Raw genomic sequence first — 12,866 nt, 5'->3', positions numbered from 1 at the left:
TTGCTCTAAATTATGAATTAATTTTGTGCAGTTTACAGTGAATTTTGTGAATATTAAGGATGTTTTCTGCTGCAAGTATTTTTCATTTGTAATTTCATGCTTAAGTGGACCAGCGTTCTTAAGGGTTTAGCATTTCCCAGCCAGAGACTTTTAAAACAGCTTTTCTAGAAGTAGTTGAATTGCCTTGATTACATAGATCCTACCATCATGTTTTTTTCCCACTGTGGTCAGTATTTTCTACATGCTTACTGGGTTCAAAGCATAAGCCCACAGCAAAGACTTGTAGAGAGAATACAGGTAAGATATGTTCCCTTCATCCTTCAGGTTCCCAGTCCTGGAGAGAAGGGACAGGCTGCAGTTCTGCCACAAGCTAACTGCCCCATCTGTCCTGGCAATGCCCACCTGTAGTGTTGCACTGGCCTCACAGTTTCAGAGTGAGTTCTGGAGCCCCGCCTCTTCAGCTGGACTGCCATGAGGTGGTGGAGGAGGCTGTTTGTACAAGGTTGGAACTTGGGCATAGTATTCAGATGCAGAGCAGAAGTGGGTTTTTGGTGTTGAGATCTGAGATGGACTAGAGGGTTAAGAGAGTAATTATCCCTTCCTGTGGGTGTCTGTCTTAGGATGGTTTATATAAATGATCTCTGATATTTCAGTGGTTCAGAAGCCAGCAGGATGAGAGTGTGGGCCTGTGCAGCGCCAGGGAATTGGTTGAGGATACACTGGGGAAGTAAAGACAGCCTGGTGAAGGGGAGGAAGCCAAAGAGTGGTGCCTGGCCAAGGCTGGCTGCTAGCTAGCTCTTGTTTCAGTTCAGGCCCAGAACTTCTTCTGATTCATTTTTCTTGTTTTTTTGTTATTCTGCTTTGATCCGTCTGTTAGAATTTTCACACGCCTTTTCTTTGCAAATTCTCTTGTTCGCTGACAGCCTTCCTCCTTTCTCTTTGTTATCTCCCACCACTGCACTCGGGATTTTAGCCTCAAGTGTTCCCCTCCTCCTCTAGAGTTGTTTCAGAGGGAGGCTTACTTCAGAGCCCCTGGTGGGCGGGCGTAGCAGAAACTGGGTTGTCATCCTTGCCTTCTGATCTTGCATCCAGAAGCTACACACCTATGAAGAAGAGAGAGATTTGGATCTGGCTGACTGAGCAACGCAAGCTTCATAATTGAGTCAAGCGCGGTCCTGTCAGGCTGCATTGACTTAAGTAACCCTCCACTTGGGGACCACAGCTTCATGACACTGCAGCCTCTTCCTTCTCAGCCAGGCATCAGGGCTGAACCCAGATACTCAGAACTCCCATTTTCCATTCATGTGGCTGCTGGTCACAACTGTTCTTTTCACACATGTCCTTTTCAGTCTCGGAACAGCTTACTGTCTGGTTATAGCCGAGTTGAGGAGGGGACTGGTGTATGACCCCTTGCAACACCCAGGTTTTCTTGCTTTGCCTGCACTGTGTGGATGTAGACAAACACTAACTAGAACCCTTAACTATGTGGACTCTTCAGCCCCACACAAAGATTGCCCTGATCCTGCCTCTGAGAGTGTGTCTCAGGCGTTCTTTTTGTAGCTGAACAGCTTTCCATATTGAGAAAAAAGGAAGCAGAAACATGTAAATTAATGTAACATTTGAGTGACTGTGAAATGAAAAGTTTCTAACCTCTTGAGAAGGTGTCCTGGAGTAGATCCCAAGATGTTCAGGAATGACCTCTTGGAAGAGTGACTTGTCATTGGCTGGAGCAGAGCTCAGTCAAATGTCACTGTACTAGTACAGCCTGCGGATTGAGCAGCCTTGGTGTGCCCTCTGTGACTGCGGGAGTAGCTGCACCAGGCAGTGCCAGCTTGCGGGTCAGTCACACTTGTCTCTAAACTGAGACACTATGTGCTTTCATAAAGGACAGAAGGTAGCATCTCAGTCCTTCGTCCTATCTAAATATTTATCATGGAGTGTACCACCCACTTCCCAGCACTCTGAATGGTCTTGCTGGAGCAGAGAAACCTGTGAGTCTCTGTGGACAGAGTATTGACTAATCCCGGCTCTGCCTTTAGTATCTGACCTTGAATATAATGATCTCTAATTCTTGGTTTCTCTCATTGTTAATCAGGGAAGAACACTAATACTTAAAATTTAAGGGTCTTTAAAATGAAATGATAAGCCAGATCTTACTGTAGTGTCACAATAAATTCTATTGATACCACTATTAACAGTAGCTGCTAGCTGGGCATGGTGTCACATGCCCGAAATTTGTAATCTGTACTGGAGGCCAGTTTGAGCTCATAGTGAGACCCTATCTCAAAAACCAAAGGCTGGTTGGGCAGTAGTAGCACATGCCTTTAATCCTAGCACTTGAGGCAGAGGCAGGCCAATCTTTGAGTTCAAGGCTAGCCTGGTCTACAGAGCAAGTTCCAGGACAGCCAGGACTAATCTCAAAAAACAAACAAACAAAAAACAAAACAAAACAAAACCCAACCAAACAACCCAAAAAAACAAAAGCTAAAGATGTAGTTCAGTGTCATGGCGCTTACCCAGCTTGCAAAAGGTCCTGGGTTCAATGTCAAGCACTGAAAAACAAGAAGAACAAAATACAACAACAGAAACCAGCCCCCACTGTAACCCTCATACACCCGCTTTCCTTCCTCAGCAGTCAGGTAGAAAGGGGCACAGATAGGCGCTGAACCCCAGCTCCTCTCCTTAAAACCCATTATGAATCAGGAGTGCCTCAATGCATTATTTCTGTATCTCCACAATGACCTGTTTTCACTTACTTTTTACAGGTAGGGAAACTGAGCACCAGAGAGGCCAATGTAACATACTTATACTCTGAACAGCATTTGAGATGGAGACATGAATAAAAAGGCAGAGCTTCTTTATTCCAAATATGGCATCACTATTAATAGCCTCAGGTTTCTTGTAAATTAAAAATTACATAAGCCACTGGGTGTTGCTGGCACATTCCTTTAGTCCCAGCACTCAGAGGCAGAGGCAGGCAGATCTCTGTTCAAGGCCTGCCTGGTCTACAGAGTGAGTTCTAGGACAGCAAGGGCTACACAGAGAAACCCTGTAAATTACATAAGCCTTAAATTAAGTTATCAATGTAAATGATTGTATTGTGTATAAATGTCAGGTATCCTGTTGGTGGATACAGACACAGGCAGTCTGCCACCTCCAAGTGGCCTTTAATCCGAGAGCTGCAGTGTGGCTCACACCTTGGATATAGGGAACAGTTTAGTTGAGCAGGAGCTCCTGGAGGAGGTCCTGCTGGCCCTGCTGGCCCTGCTGGCCCTGCTGGCCTTGTAGCTCCCATCCCACTTTCTGACTTGTTCTTCCAAGCTGACATGCTTTCCTCTGTCTCTTGCTCTAAGCAGCAAACCTGCTTGGACTGTAAGAAAAATTTCTGCATGACTTGTTCAAGCCAAGAGGGGAATGGGCCACGCCTCTGCCTCCTCTGCCTACGGTTTCGAGCCACAGCCTTTCAGCGGGAGGAACTCATGAAGATGAAGGTGAAGGACCTGAGGGACTATCTCAGCCTCCATGACATCTCTACCGAAATGTGCCGGGAGAAAGAAGAGCTGGTGTTTTTGGTGCTTGGCCAGCAGCCTGTAATATCTGAGGCAGACAGGACTCACGCTCCCACTTTGTCCCCGGACTTACCTGCGCAGCAGGCCTTCCTGACGCAGCCCCACACCAGCACAGGACCTCCTACCTCACCTGGCCTCCCTTCTTCACCTGCACAAGCCACCTCTGCTCCCCGAGCCCAGGAAAACCAGGTAGGAGTCAGCATGCGTTCTTTCACCTCCACGTCTGCTCCAAGGCTCATTTCCTCTCCATTGCATTGTGGGAATGGGGTGGGAGGTAGTGGGAGGTGTGAACTTTTCTGCCTGTTGATTCTGGAAGTGATGTTTTCTGGTCATCAGGCTTATCCTTTGGCTTTGAGGATGGTTGACTTGGTACCATGTTTTTGTGGGTTTTGTTTGTAACACCATCACACCCTAGTTAGACTTAAAAAAAAAAAATCAGCCGGGCGTTGGTGGCGCACGCCTTTAATCCCAGCACTCGGGAGGCAGAGCCAGGCGGATCTCTGTGAGTTCAAGGCCAGCCTGGGCTACCAAGTGAGCTCCAGGAAAGGCGCAAAACTACACAGAGAAACCCTGTCTTGAAAAACCAAAAAAAAAAAAAAAAAAAATCATTGCTTCAGAATGTGTGTGTGTGTGTGTGTGTGTGTGTGTGTGTGTGTGTGTGTGTGTTGGTTTTTTGAGACAGGGTTTCTCTGTAACTTTGGAGCCTGTCCTGGAACTCACTCTGTAGCCCAGGCTGGCCTCGAACTCACAGAGATCCGCCTGCCTCTGCCTCCCAGTGCTGGGATTAAAGGTGTGCGCCACCACCGCCCAGCTGCTTCAGAATATTTTGAGGAAACTTACAATTACTTCTCTAGTTTGGTTCAAATTTGCCCTCCAGCTTACTACCCTTTTGACAGGTCTGTCCTGACTGGGCAGGGAGGGGAGAGATGGGAAGCATTGTGACAGGGCCTTGCTCCTGTCCTGGTCCCTGTGTGAGAGCTGTCTAATGGTAAGCCAAGAGCAGCAGGCTGAGGTGTAGAGAGTCCATAGTAAGCAGGGAAGCCTTGGGAGAGAGAAACTAAGTATGACACCCACTCTTGGGTTTGTCAGGAGTGGTGGTGTCACACAGATCTATGGAAGTCCTTCACTGATGCTGCAAGTTAACAGGGCATGGGCACTGTCAAGATTGGGGCCTAGATCAGGACTCTATATCCACTGATGTTTTTTTCTTCAAGACAGAGTTTCTCTGTGTAACAGCCCTGGCTGTCCTGGAATTTGCTTTATAGACCAGGCTGGCCTTGAACTCTCAGAGATCCATCTGCCTCTGTCTCCCAAGTGCTGGGATTAAGGGCGTGTGGCACCACAGCCCGGCTGATTTTTGTTTATTTTTGGTGCTAGGTATTCAGCTCAGTACCTCAAGCACGCTGCTGGGCAAAGGGGCTCTCCCACTGAGCTACACCACCAACCCCACAATTACTTTTGTTTCTGACTCCTTGGTCATCTGGGGCACACTTTGAGCCTAGAACAATGGAAGAGACCCCTTTGGGCTTGCTAGGTTGTAGAGAGGCTCAACTACCACAGTATATTTATGGAGCATGGAGCTGCTAAGAACTGGCAGCTCCTTTCCCACATGACATGGGTGGTGGCTGTGCCTCTCGTTTATGGGCTACCTCCTTGGCCAGGACTGGCACTCACTCAGCTCTTAACACATTTAAATATGATAGCAGCTGGTCATTAATGCTCTTCTAAGCTCCAGCTCTTGGTGTGTTGGACAGGTTTGACCTCTTGCTGTACATTCCTTTTTTTGCTTGGTTTCTAGTCTGTGTAGTGAGCAAGGAGAGGAACCAGAGTAAATATTTTTTCATGAAGAGCCTTCAGGCAGGTCAGGCATGGTGCTGCATACCTTGATCTCAGCACTGGGGAGATGGAGGCACTCGGATCAGGAGTTTGAGACTAGCCTCTTGTACATAGCAAGTTCAGTGCATGAGTTCTGTCTCAAAAGAGGAAGAGGGGCGTGGAGGTTGGAGAATGAACACATCTTCAGACTTTCAATGTAAGATTATAAACTTACAATTTTGTCACTAACCAGAATTCTCCTCCACCAACAGGTGATATACTGTGTACCGTGTGTTATTTGGGTACCTTTCCTCTTGAGATTTTAGAGGACTTTAGTGTCAATTTACTTCTGTTCTGGTGATACCTGAGCTTTGCAAACAGGAAAAACAGGCACGGGGAAGTTAAATAACTTGGCTATATGCTACATCACATGCAAATCTAACAGTTAGCCCTACCAGGGATCTGTCCTTCACCTTTGATGTCCTAGCAGTATTCCTAGGGAAGGACGTGTATGTGCAGTAAGCAGAATAGTGGACAGATAGATACTAGTTGTAGATTTTTATTTACCCAGTAGGCAACCTGAGAAAATATTTGCAGCGTGGATTCCAGTTCCTCTTTCTAGGGAACAAAAGACATTCAAAAGCTGTTTACTCAGGAGCAGATTAGCCTCTGGCAGACCCTCAGGTAATACCAAGGTGACAGTACCCGAGTGGCTCCACTTGTGGGTACCACATCTACATGAAACTGGTAGGAAACCAGAGGTGTTGATGCATACATACACTGTTGGCTGCGTCCGCATATGTATGAGTGCCTGTCATCACTTAGGGTGTTTTAAGCTCTGCTTTTTTCCATTGTAATTGTTTGCTTCTCTTGATGAATGGGAGCTGTCGGGTCACTTTAGTTTCACAAGTTTTTGTTTTTGTTTTTCGAAACAAGGCTTCTCTGTGTAGCCCTGGCTGTCCTGGAATTAGCTCCATAGACCATGCTGGCCTCAAACTCAGAAATCCTCCTGCCTCTGCCTATGAGTTCTGGGATTAAAGGCGTGCACCACCACTGCCTGGCCCAAGTTGTCTCTTTTCTGTTCATCCAGTTTTTAGGGGAGAAAGACCTGTGAACCCAGACATGTCTTTTGCTCTGAGCTCACACAGGCCCTTTGCCTGGAGGCCGCTGGAAGTGAAGAGGAGCTAGGTAGGGGTTTGTGGTAGATGTGGTTAATAGAGTTAGGAGGTCACAATCCTGACCACTCGGACAAAAGTGAGCCCTTTTGAGAAGTGAGAATGCTGACCGGAGTGGAACCCAAGCTGAGGCACTTGTGTTCTGTCGTCTTAGCGTGTTAGGTTTTTAAATTCATTAAACACATTTGAACAGCTGCAGGCAGGTCACACCACATCCTACTAGTTAGAACACATCTCTAGAATGTGAGAGGCTGCAGAGTGACTTGGGGTGGTGGTGGTCAGTTGAGGACGCCAGGAAGATTGATGTTAAGGATGTGAATGAGGTGTTTGGAAAAACTGGTGGACATTGGTCCAGAGGCAGAACCGGGGCAATGGGTGGGTGGAGGCTGTGGGGAGGCCATTTGACATAGTGTTCAAAGAAAGATATGTGGTGGAGAGAAACTGTCACCTCATCTGTCCAAGTTGAGAGCAAACTGGTGATATAGATGGTGACTAATGCCACCATTACTGGTGGGCAGAATTAGAGTACTCTTGGTGTTTTGTTTGTATTTGTTTTTTGAGACAGGATTTCTTTGTGTAGTCCTGGCTGTCCTGGAACTAGTTCTGTAGACCAGGCTGGCTTCGAACTCACAGAGATCCTCCTGTCTCCTGAGTGCCGGGATTAAAGACGTGCACCACCCCTGCTCGGCTGGCGAACACTCTTGTTGTTGATGCAGCTTCCCATCCATTGAAATCTGTTTGTATTGTTTCTTTGAGAGTTACTGTTAGAAAGCAGGCATACTGCTTTGGGAGCCTTGGTTTCTGGGGGCTGATGGGAATATATTTTGGACATTTGTATGAACTGAAAGAGGATCATACTATGCAAGTCACTGGGAGATCTCTGTGGATGTGATGGCACCTTTCTCTTCCCACAGGCCACTGGCCATGTGTCTCAGGACCACGAGGAGCCCGTCTTCCTGGAGAGCACAGCCAGAGTACCTACCGAGGATGAGACCCAGGTGGGGCCTCTGCTCGGTCTGCACTTTTGCCTTTGGTCTTTCCCTGGTCTTCTTGGGATGTTCCTAGGAGCCTCAGCAGACTCAGGTGGAACAAGAAGGGTCAGCCTCTGAGGATAGTCCTGGAGTCCTTGAGTTTAGTAGTCGCATTTCAGATTAACATTTATTGCTGTTAGTGTGAGCAAGCAGATTCGAGGCCACAGTGGAGGATGGGGAACCTTCTGGCCCACGCTCTGGGTGCTTCTGTGAAAGTCTTGTTGTCCTGTGTACCTATGGTGTAGTAGCCACTGTTGGGAAAGGAGGTAAGATGAGGCTTTCAGGCCTCAGCCACACAAGGGACCAGTGCAGAGCATGGTTCTCAGGGGCCATGGAGCTTAGGTGAGGCCATATGTGGAGTCCTGCCAGGAAGGTCTGTACTGAGAAAGGCCAGCACCATACCTGGGGTATCCTGTACTGCCACATTTACTTTCTACAGGAACCCTGTGTGTCAGGACAGCTGTCTCTCCTTTGGAGAGGGGTAACAGGCTAAAGATGGTAACTTTTGAAAAATAATGTCTACTATTTAGTGGAGGTGTCAGTGTTGAGAACCAGGGCCCTCTGGTGCTCCTTATATGCATAGTACTGATATTCTAGTGTGTGGCTGTCTGCACAAAGTACAAAGGGGCAGGGAAAGACCAGTCTGTTGCTGTGCAAGGCACTGTGCCAGGTTCCCTCTTTTACGTGTTCCTTGAGGTTGGTCAACAAAGTGCTTTTTGTTGGGTGCTCTGGGTTCCTTGAAGAGAGCTTAAAGGACACAAGAGCTGAGCCACCTGATCACATCTTTGCTTTTGCAGTCTATTGGCTCAGAGGACAGCTTCGTCCCAGGCCGGAGGGCCTCACTGTCTGACCTGACCCACCTGGAGGACATTGAAAGCCTGACGGTGCGGCAGCTGAAGGAGATTCTGGCTCGCAACTTTGTCAACTATAAGGGCTGCTGTGAGAAGTGGGAACTGATGGAAAGGGTGACTCGACTGTACAAGGATCAGAAAGGACTCCAGCACCTGGGTGAGGGGCTATCTGGGTGGTGACCGAACTTGTGATAGCATCAGGCTGACTTGTGTTTAGCCTCAGAGGAAGCCAGCCTACACATTTGTACTTCTCAAGTACCAAGACTAGGAACAGGCATCGAGTACACAGTTGAATCCACAGAGCATCCTATGCAGTAGGCTCTAGTAGTATCACTTAGATTTCCTAAGCCATTGTCTTCCTGCCGCATGGTACACACTCCATACTCATTCTACCAGCAGTACTAAATTTGAATCAGTTTTGGGTTGGAAAGCAAATTTAGCATAGAGTGGGGCTTGGACTTTTTCTTGTTCATTTCCCAAATCATTTTACATGTTGTCATTTTAGATTTTTACACTGTCCTTACACTGATTCATTGTAGATGTTTTTCTATTAAATTCAGAAAAGTCCTGCAGAAGAGAAACATGTTTGGCTGTTTTGCTAGGCAAGCACTGTACTATTAAGCTGCATCCCAGCACAATAGCAATAGCTTGGGTTTTCTATCCTGGTGCTGGGGATCAAACCCAAGGGTCTTCCATATGCTAAGCAAGCATTCTATCACTGAGCTATACCCCTAAGCCTTTCCTTTGGCCATTTTGAACTGGACATGTCTCATCACTAGCTGATAAAGTTCTTCGAGCATTTAGTTCCTTGTATGATAAATGGTTGTTAAAGCCAAGCTTTGGGCCTTCCTCTAATAAATTTGAGTAACTCAGATTTACCAAATTAGGAGAAGTTTTATTGTATTGGCTATAGACTTGGAACCTGACAAAGAGTCTCTCTTCTCTGGGATTATCTCAAGAGTCTCCTTAGAGTCCCAAAGACTTTGGGAGTAGGTTTTGTTTTCTGTTGTTGCAGTTTGTTTAATTCTGGATCTTACGTATCCCTGGCTGGGCAGGAACTTGATATGGAGATTAGGTTGGTTTCAAACTCACAGAGGATCCACCTGCCTGTCCCTCCTCAAGTGCTTGGGATTAAAAGTGTGTACTACTCTTTCCTGTGGTACTGCTGCTGCTGCTACTGGTGGTTTTTGTTTTGTTTTGTTTTTTGAGATTGGGTTTCTCTGTGTTAACAGCTCTGACTATCCTGGAACTTGCTCTGTAGACCAGGATGACCTCGAACTCACAGAGATCTGCCTGCCTCTGCCTCAGGTGCTGGGATTAGAGGTGTGCACCACCACCACCACCACCACCACCACCACCACCACCACCACCACCACCACACCACACCACCACCACCACCACCACCACCACCACCACCACCACCACCACCACCACCACCACCCCTGTATTTTTTAAAAACAGGCTCTCAATACATAGCTCAGGCTGTCCTGGAACTCCTGATCCTTATTCTGCCTCTTGTACTGGGATTATAGGCATGTACCTACCATGCCTGGCAATAATAGGACTACATGTGGGAGCTTTGACAGAATCTTTGGCTCATCGAAATAGTCAAACTCTTCATTCCTTTTTACCTTAATGATGGCTTCAGGGGCAGTAGTAAAGGATATCATATATGTGCAGTGCCTTTTCAGCTGACATAGTGGCTACTGTAGACCAGAGGAACCTGCTTTTCTCAGAACAAAGCAGATAGAACAGCTGGGGCTCCATGTGAGTTCTCAGTACACAGCGAGCGAGTGAGGAGGGTGAGCATCTGTCCAGATTCCAGCCAGGTCCCATTCTCAGCCCTGAGCTGATTGGAGTGCAGAAATGATTGTGGGGGTGGGGGGAGGGGGTAGGAGATTATGTACCATCACACTCATATTCACACATATTTTCTTTCATTTTCAGTGTCTGGTGATGAAAACCAAAACGGTATGTAATTGTTTCTGTTAAGGATGGGCTTAGGCTCTTAGCAGTTTTGTTTTCTGTCTACAGCCCTGATGGCTGTTCACAGTCTAAGACTTGTAGGCATATGTGCATACAGAGAGGCTGTGGGAAAGCACAGAATCAGGCATTGTCCTTGCCCAACTCCTATGAAGGAAGACCACAGCAGCCTAGGGGCTTGGCTAATTTGGAGATGCAGATGCCTGATATGGGGAGTACTATGCTCAGTCTCTCCGTGTGGTCTGTCTAGGGAGAGTCTACACTTTCAGAGATGTCATCTGAGTTTCGTTGTTTTTTTGAGACAAGGTTTCTCTGTGTAACAGCCCTGGTTGTCCTTGGAACTCACACTGTAGACCAAGCTGGCCTTGAACTCACAGATTCACCTGCCTCTGCCTCCCAAGTGCTAGGATTAAAGGTGAGTGCCACCACCACTTGGCTGAGTTTTTTTGTTTTTAAGTCTTTATTTGTCTGTGTAGCCCTGGCTGCCCTGGAACTCAACTGTGTAGACCAAGCTGGTCTCAAATTCACAGAGATCCACCTGCCTCTGTTTCCCAAGTGCCAGAATTAAAGGCTTATACCACTCATTGTACCTAGCCCACTTAAGTCTCTGCCAGCCAAACCAAAAACCAAGGGTGGTGACCCAAGAGAACCCTGTTTGAGTGGTAGTCAGAGCTGCTCAGCAGACAGCAGCAGTGCTCTGTGGATGCCTTCTGAGCTTCAAATGCATATCCCACCTGGCTGCCTTAACACCCACCGGTATGTTAAAGGGCACCATTAGGACATCCTCAGAGCACACTGCAGAACCCTGGTAGCCTGTGGGATGTCACACATGTTGTACATTTTTCAAAGCCTTGAGGAATGGGCTGAGGGGGATTTCCCACAACTATTCTGAGTAGTGTTACAGCTTACAGAACATTTTTAAAAAATTTATCCTAGTGGGCAGTGGTGGTGCATGTCTTTAATGCTAGCACTCAGGAGGCAGAGCTGGGTGGATCTCTGAGTTTGAGGCTAGCCTGGTCTACAGAGCAAGATCCAGGACAGGCGCCAAAACTACACAGAGAAACCCTGTCTCGAAAAACCAAAAAGGAAAAAAAAAATCCTAAGTAAAATTATCTTCTGTGCAGAATGGGCAGTTGAGCTTTTTTGTTTGTTTTTTGTTTTTTGAGACCGGGTTTCTCTGTGTGGCACCGCCCGGGGAAGGAGCTTTTTTTTCTTAGTCCCTATAATCATCTGGGTTAGCCCTCCTCCCAACCCCACCCCAGATAATACCAAGATCAGATTAATCTACTTGGTACCATCCTTCTTCTCATTTCCTGGAGAATGCTGACCACTGAGCTGATGCATTTATTGTCTCTCCTCAGTGAAGGAATGAGTGACTGAAATTCTGTAAATGACTCAAGCTTGTTTTAGGTATGCCTGTGCCTTTCTAACCTCTGTATCCAGGCCACAAGAGGCTTTACCTAGTTTGAACTCTCACAGTCAGCCACCTCCTGTGGGAAGTGTTCTTTGACTTGATGTGTATTTCATACATAGTTTTATTTGAATAGCTACATGAAAATACTCCAGAATCACCAAACTAGCAAATGTCCATGAGAAGACTTGTGCATTCAGTGACATGACTTTTTAGACTAGTCCAGAACAGAAGAGAAAGACTAGAAGCAACAGATAAAGAATTCCCCTAGAGAAGCACAGGTGTGAGAGGTGGCAGGTGTGAGAACAATTCTGTTTTATGGCTGCTTAGTTTAGGCTTGTTTGACGCACTGGAGATATGTGAGTTTCTGAATATGAAGGTTTTTCTCAGCTGAACTAGGATAGTAACTGTGTCCACTACTAGCATTAGCCAGTTGGTATTGAGAACTCTGTGTACTCAGAGGTAACTCTGGGTAGTTAATGCTGTCTGAATAGTCTCTGCCCTTGGAGCTTTTGTCCAGAAGGCCATATATCCATGAGCCTCTCTGATTTGAATGTGAACTACTTCAGCAGCCCTGTGTCCTTGGGCAAGCCACTTTACTATGGCCCAAGTTGTCTCATCTATAAAACCTACTTCAGCACCTCTGGGTTAATAAAGAAAGCTCTTAGGACCCGGCCTGACACATGGTAGGCAGTTAGTCAATGTGAACAGTTATCATTCCCTGGGCAGAATGTTCATTATCAGATGTTTAAAGAATACCTACCATGTGACACATGTTTTGGGAATTCAAAGATAAGTATCTGACCTCAGAGCACAAAGCAAATGCTAAGCTTATGATTGTCAGCTGAAAAGTTAAATTAAGCTCTTAGTCTACTGTGGGAGATAAGTGAATTATCATGAAGTGATAAGCAGTCAGGGGTAGGAATAAAATTCAATGATTGTAGCACAGAAAAGGGAACAGTGTGTCTGCCCATGCCCCTCCATCAGGAAGTCTTTTCAGAAGCAGAGGTAGATTGTCGGATAGTACATGT

General features: G+C 46.7%; 1 protein-coding gene across 6 annotated transcripts in view; it reads left to right on the top strand.

Moving 5' to 3' along the window:
* Positions 1–12,866, top strand: part of Rffl (ring finger and FYVE like domain containing E3 ubiquitin protein ligase) — a 69,652-nt gene that overhangs the window by 53,939 nt on the left and 2,847 nt on the right. For 3 of the 6 annotated variants that reach the window (XM_028866990.2, XM_028866994.2, XM_028866986.2), the window contains exons 3-6: positions 3,354–3,758; positions 7,474–7,557; positions 8,388–8,598; positions 10,389–10,412. In XM_028866990.2, the coding sequence (XP_028722823.1) occupies positions 3,354–3,758; positions 7,474–7,557; positions 8,388–8,598; positions 10,389–10,412 (724 nt within the window). The remainder of the gene's footprint in view (positions 1–3,353; positions 3,759–7,473; positions 7,558–8,387; positions 8,599–10,388; positions 10,413–12,866) is intronic. The other 3 variants (XM_028866987.2, XM_028866988.2, XM_028866989.2) reach the window with 3 other exon arrangements.

This window comes from Peromyscus leucopus, chromosome 8b (genome assembly GCF_004664715.2).
Source record: "Peromyscus leucopus breed LL Stock chromosome 8b, UCI_PerLeu_2.1, whole genome shotgun sequence".
NCBI classification, from domain to species: Eukaryota; Metazoa; Chordata; class Mammalia; order Rodentia; family Cricetidae; genus Peromyscus; species Peromyscus leucopus.
Note: the sequence above shows the minus strand (reverse complement) of the source record. Positions and strands in the feature narration are given on the sequence as shown.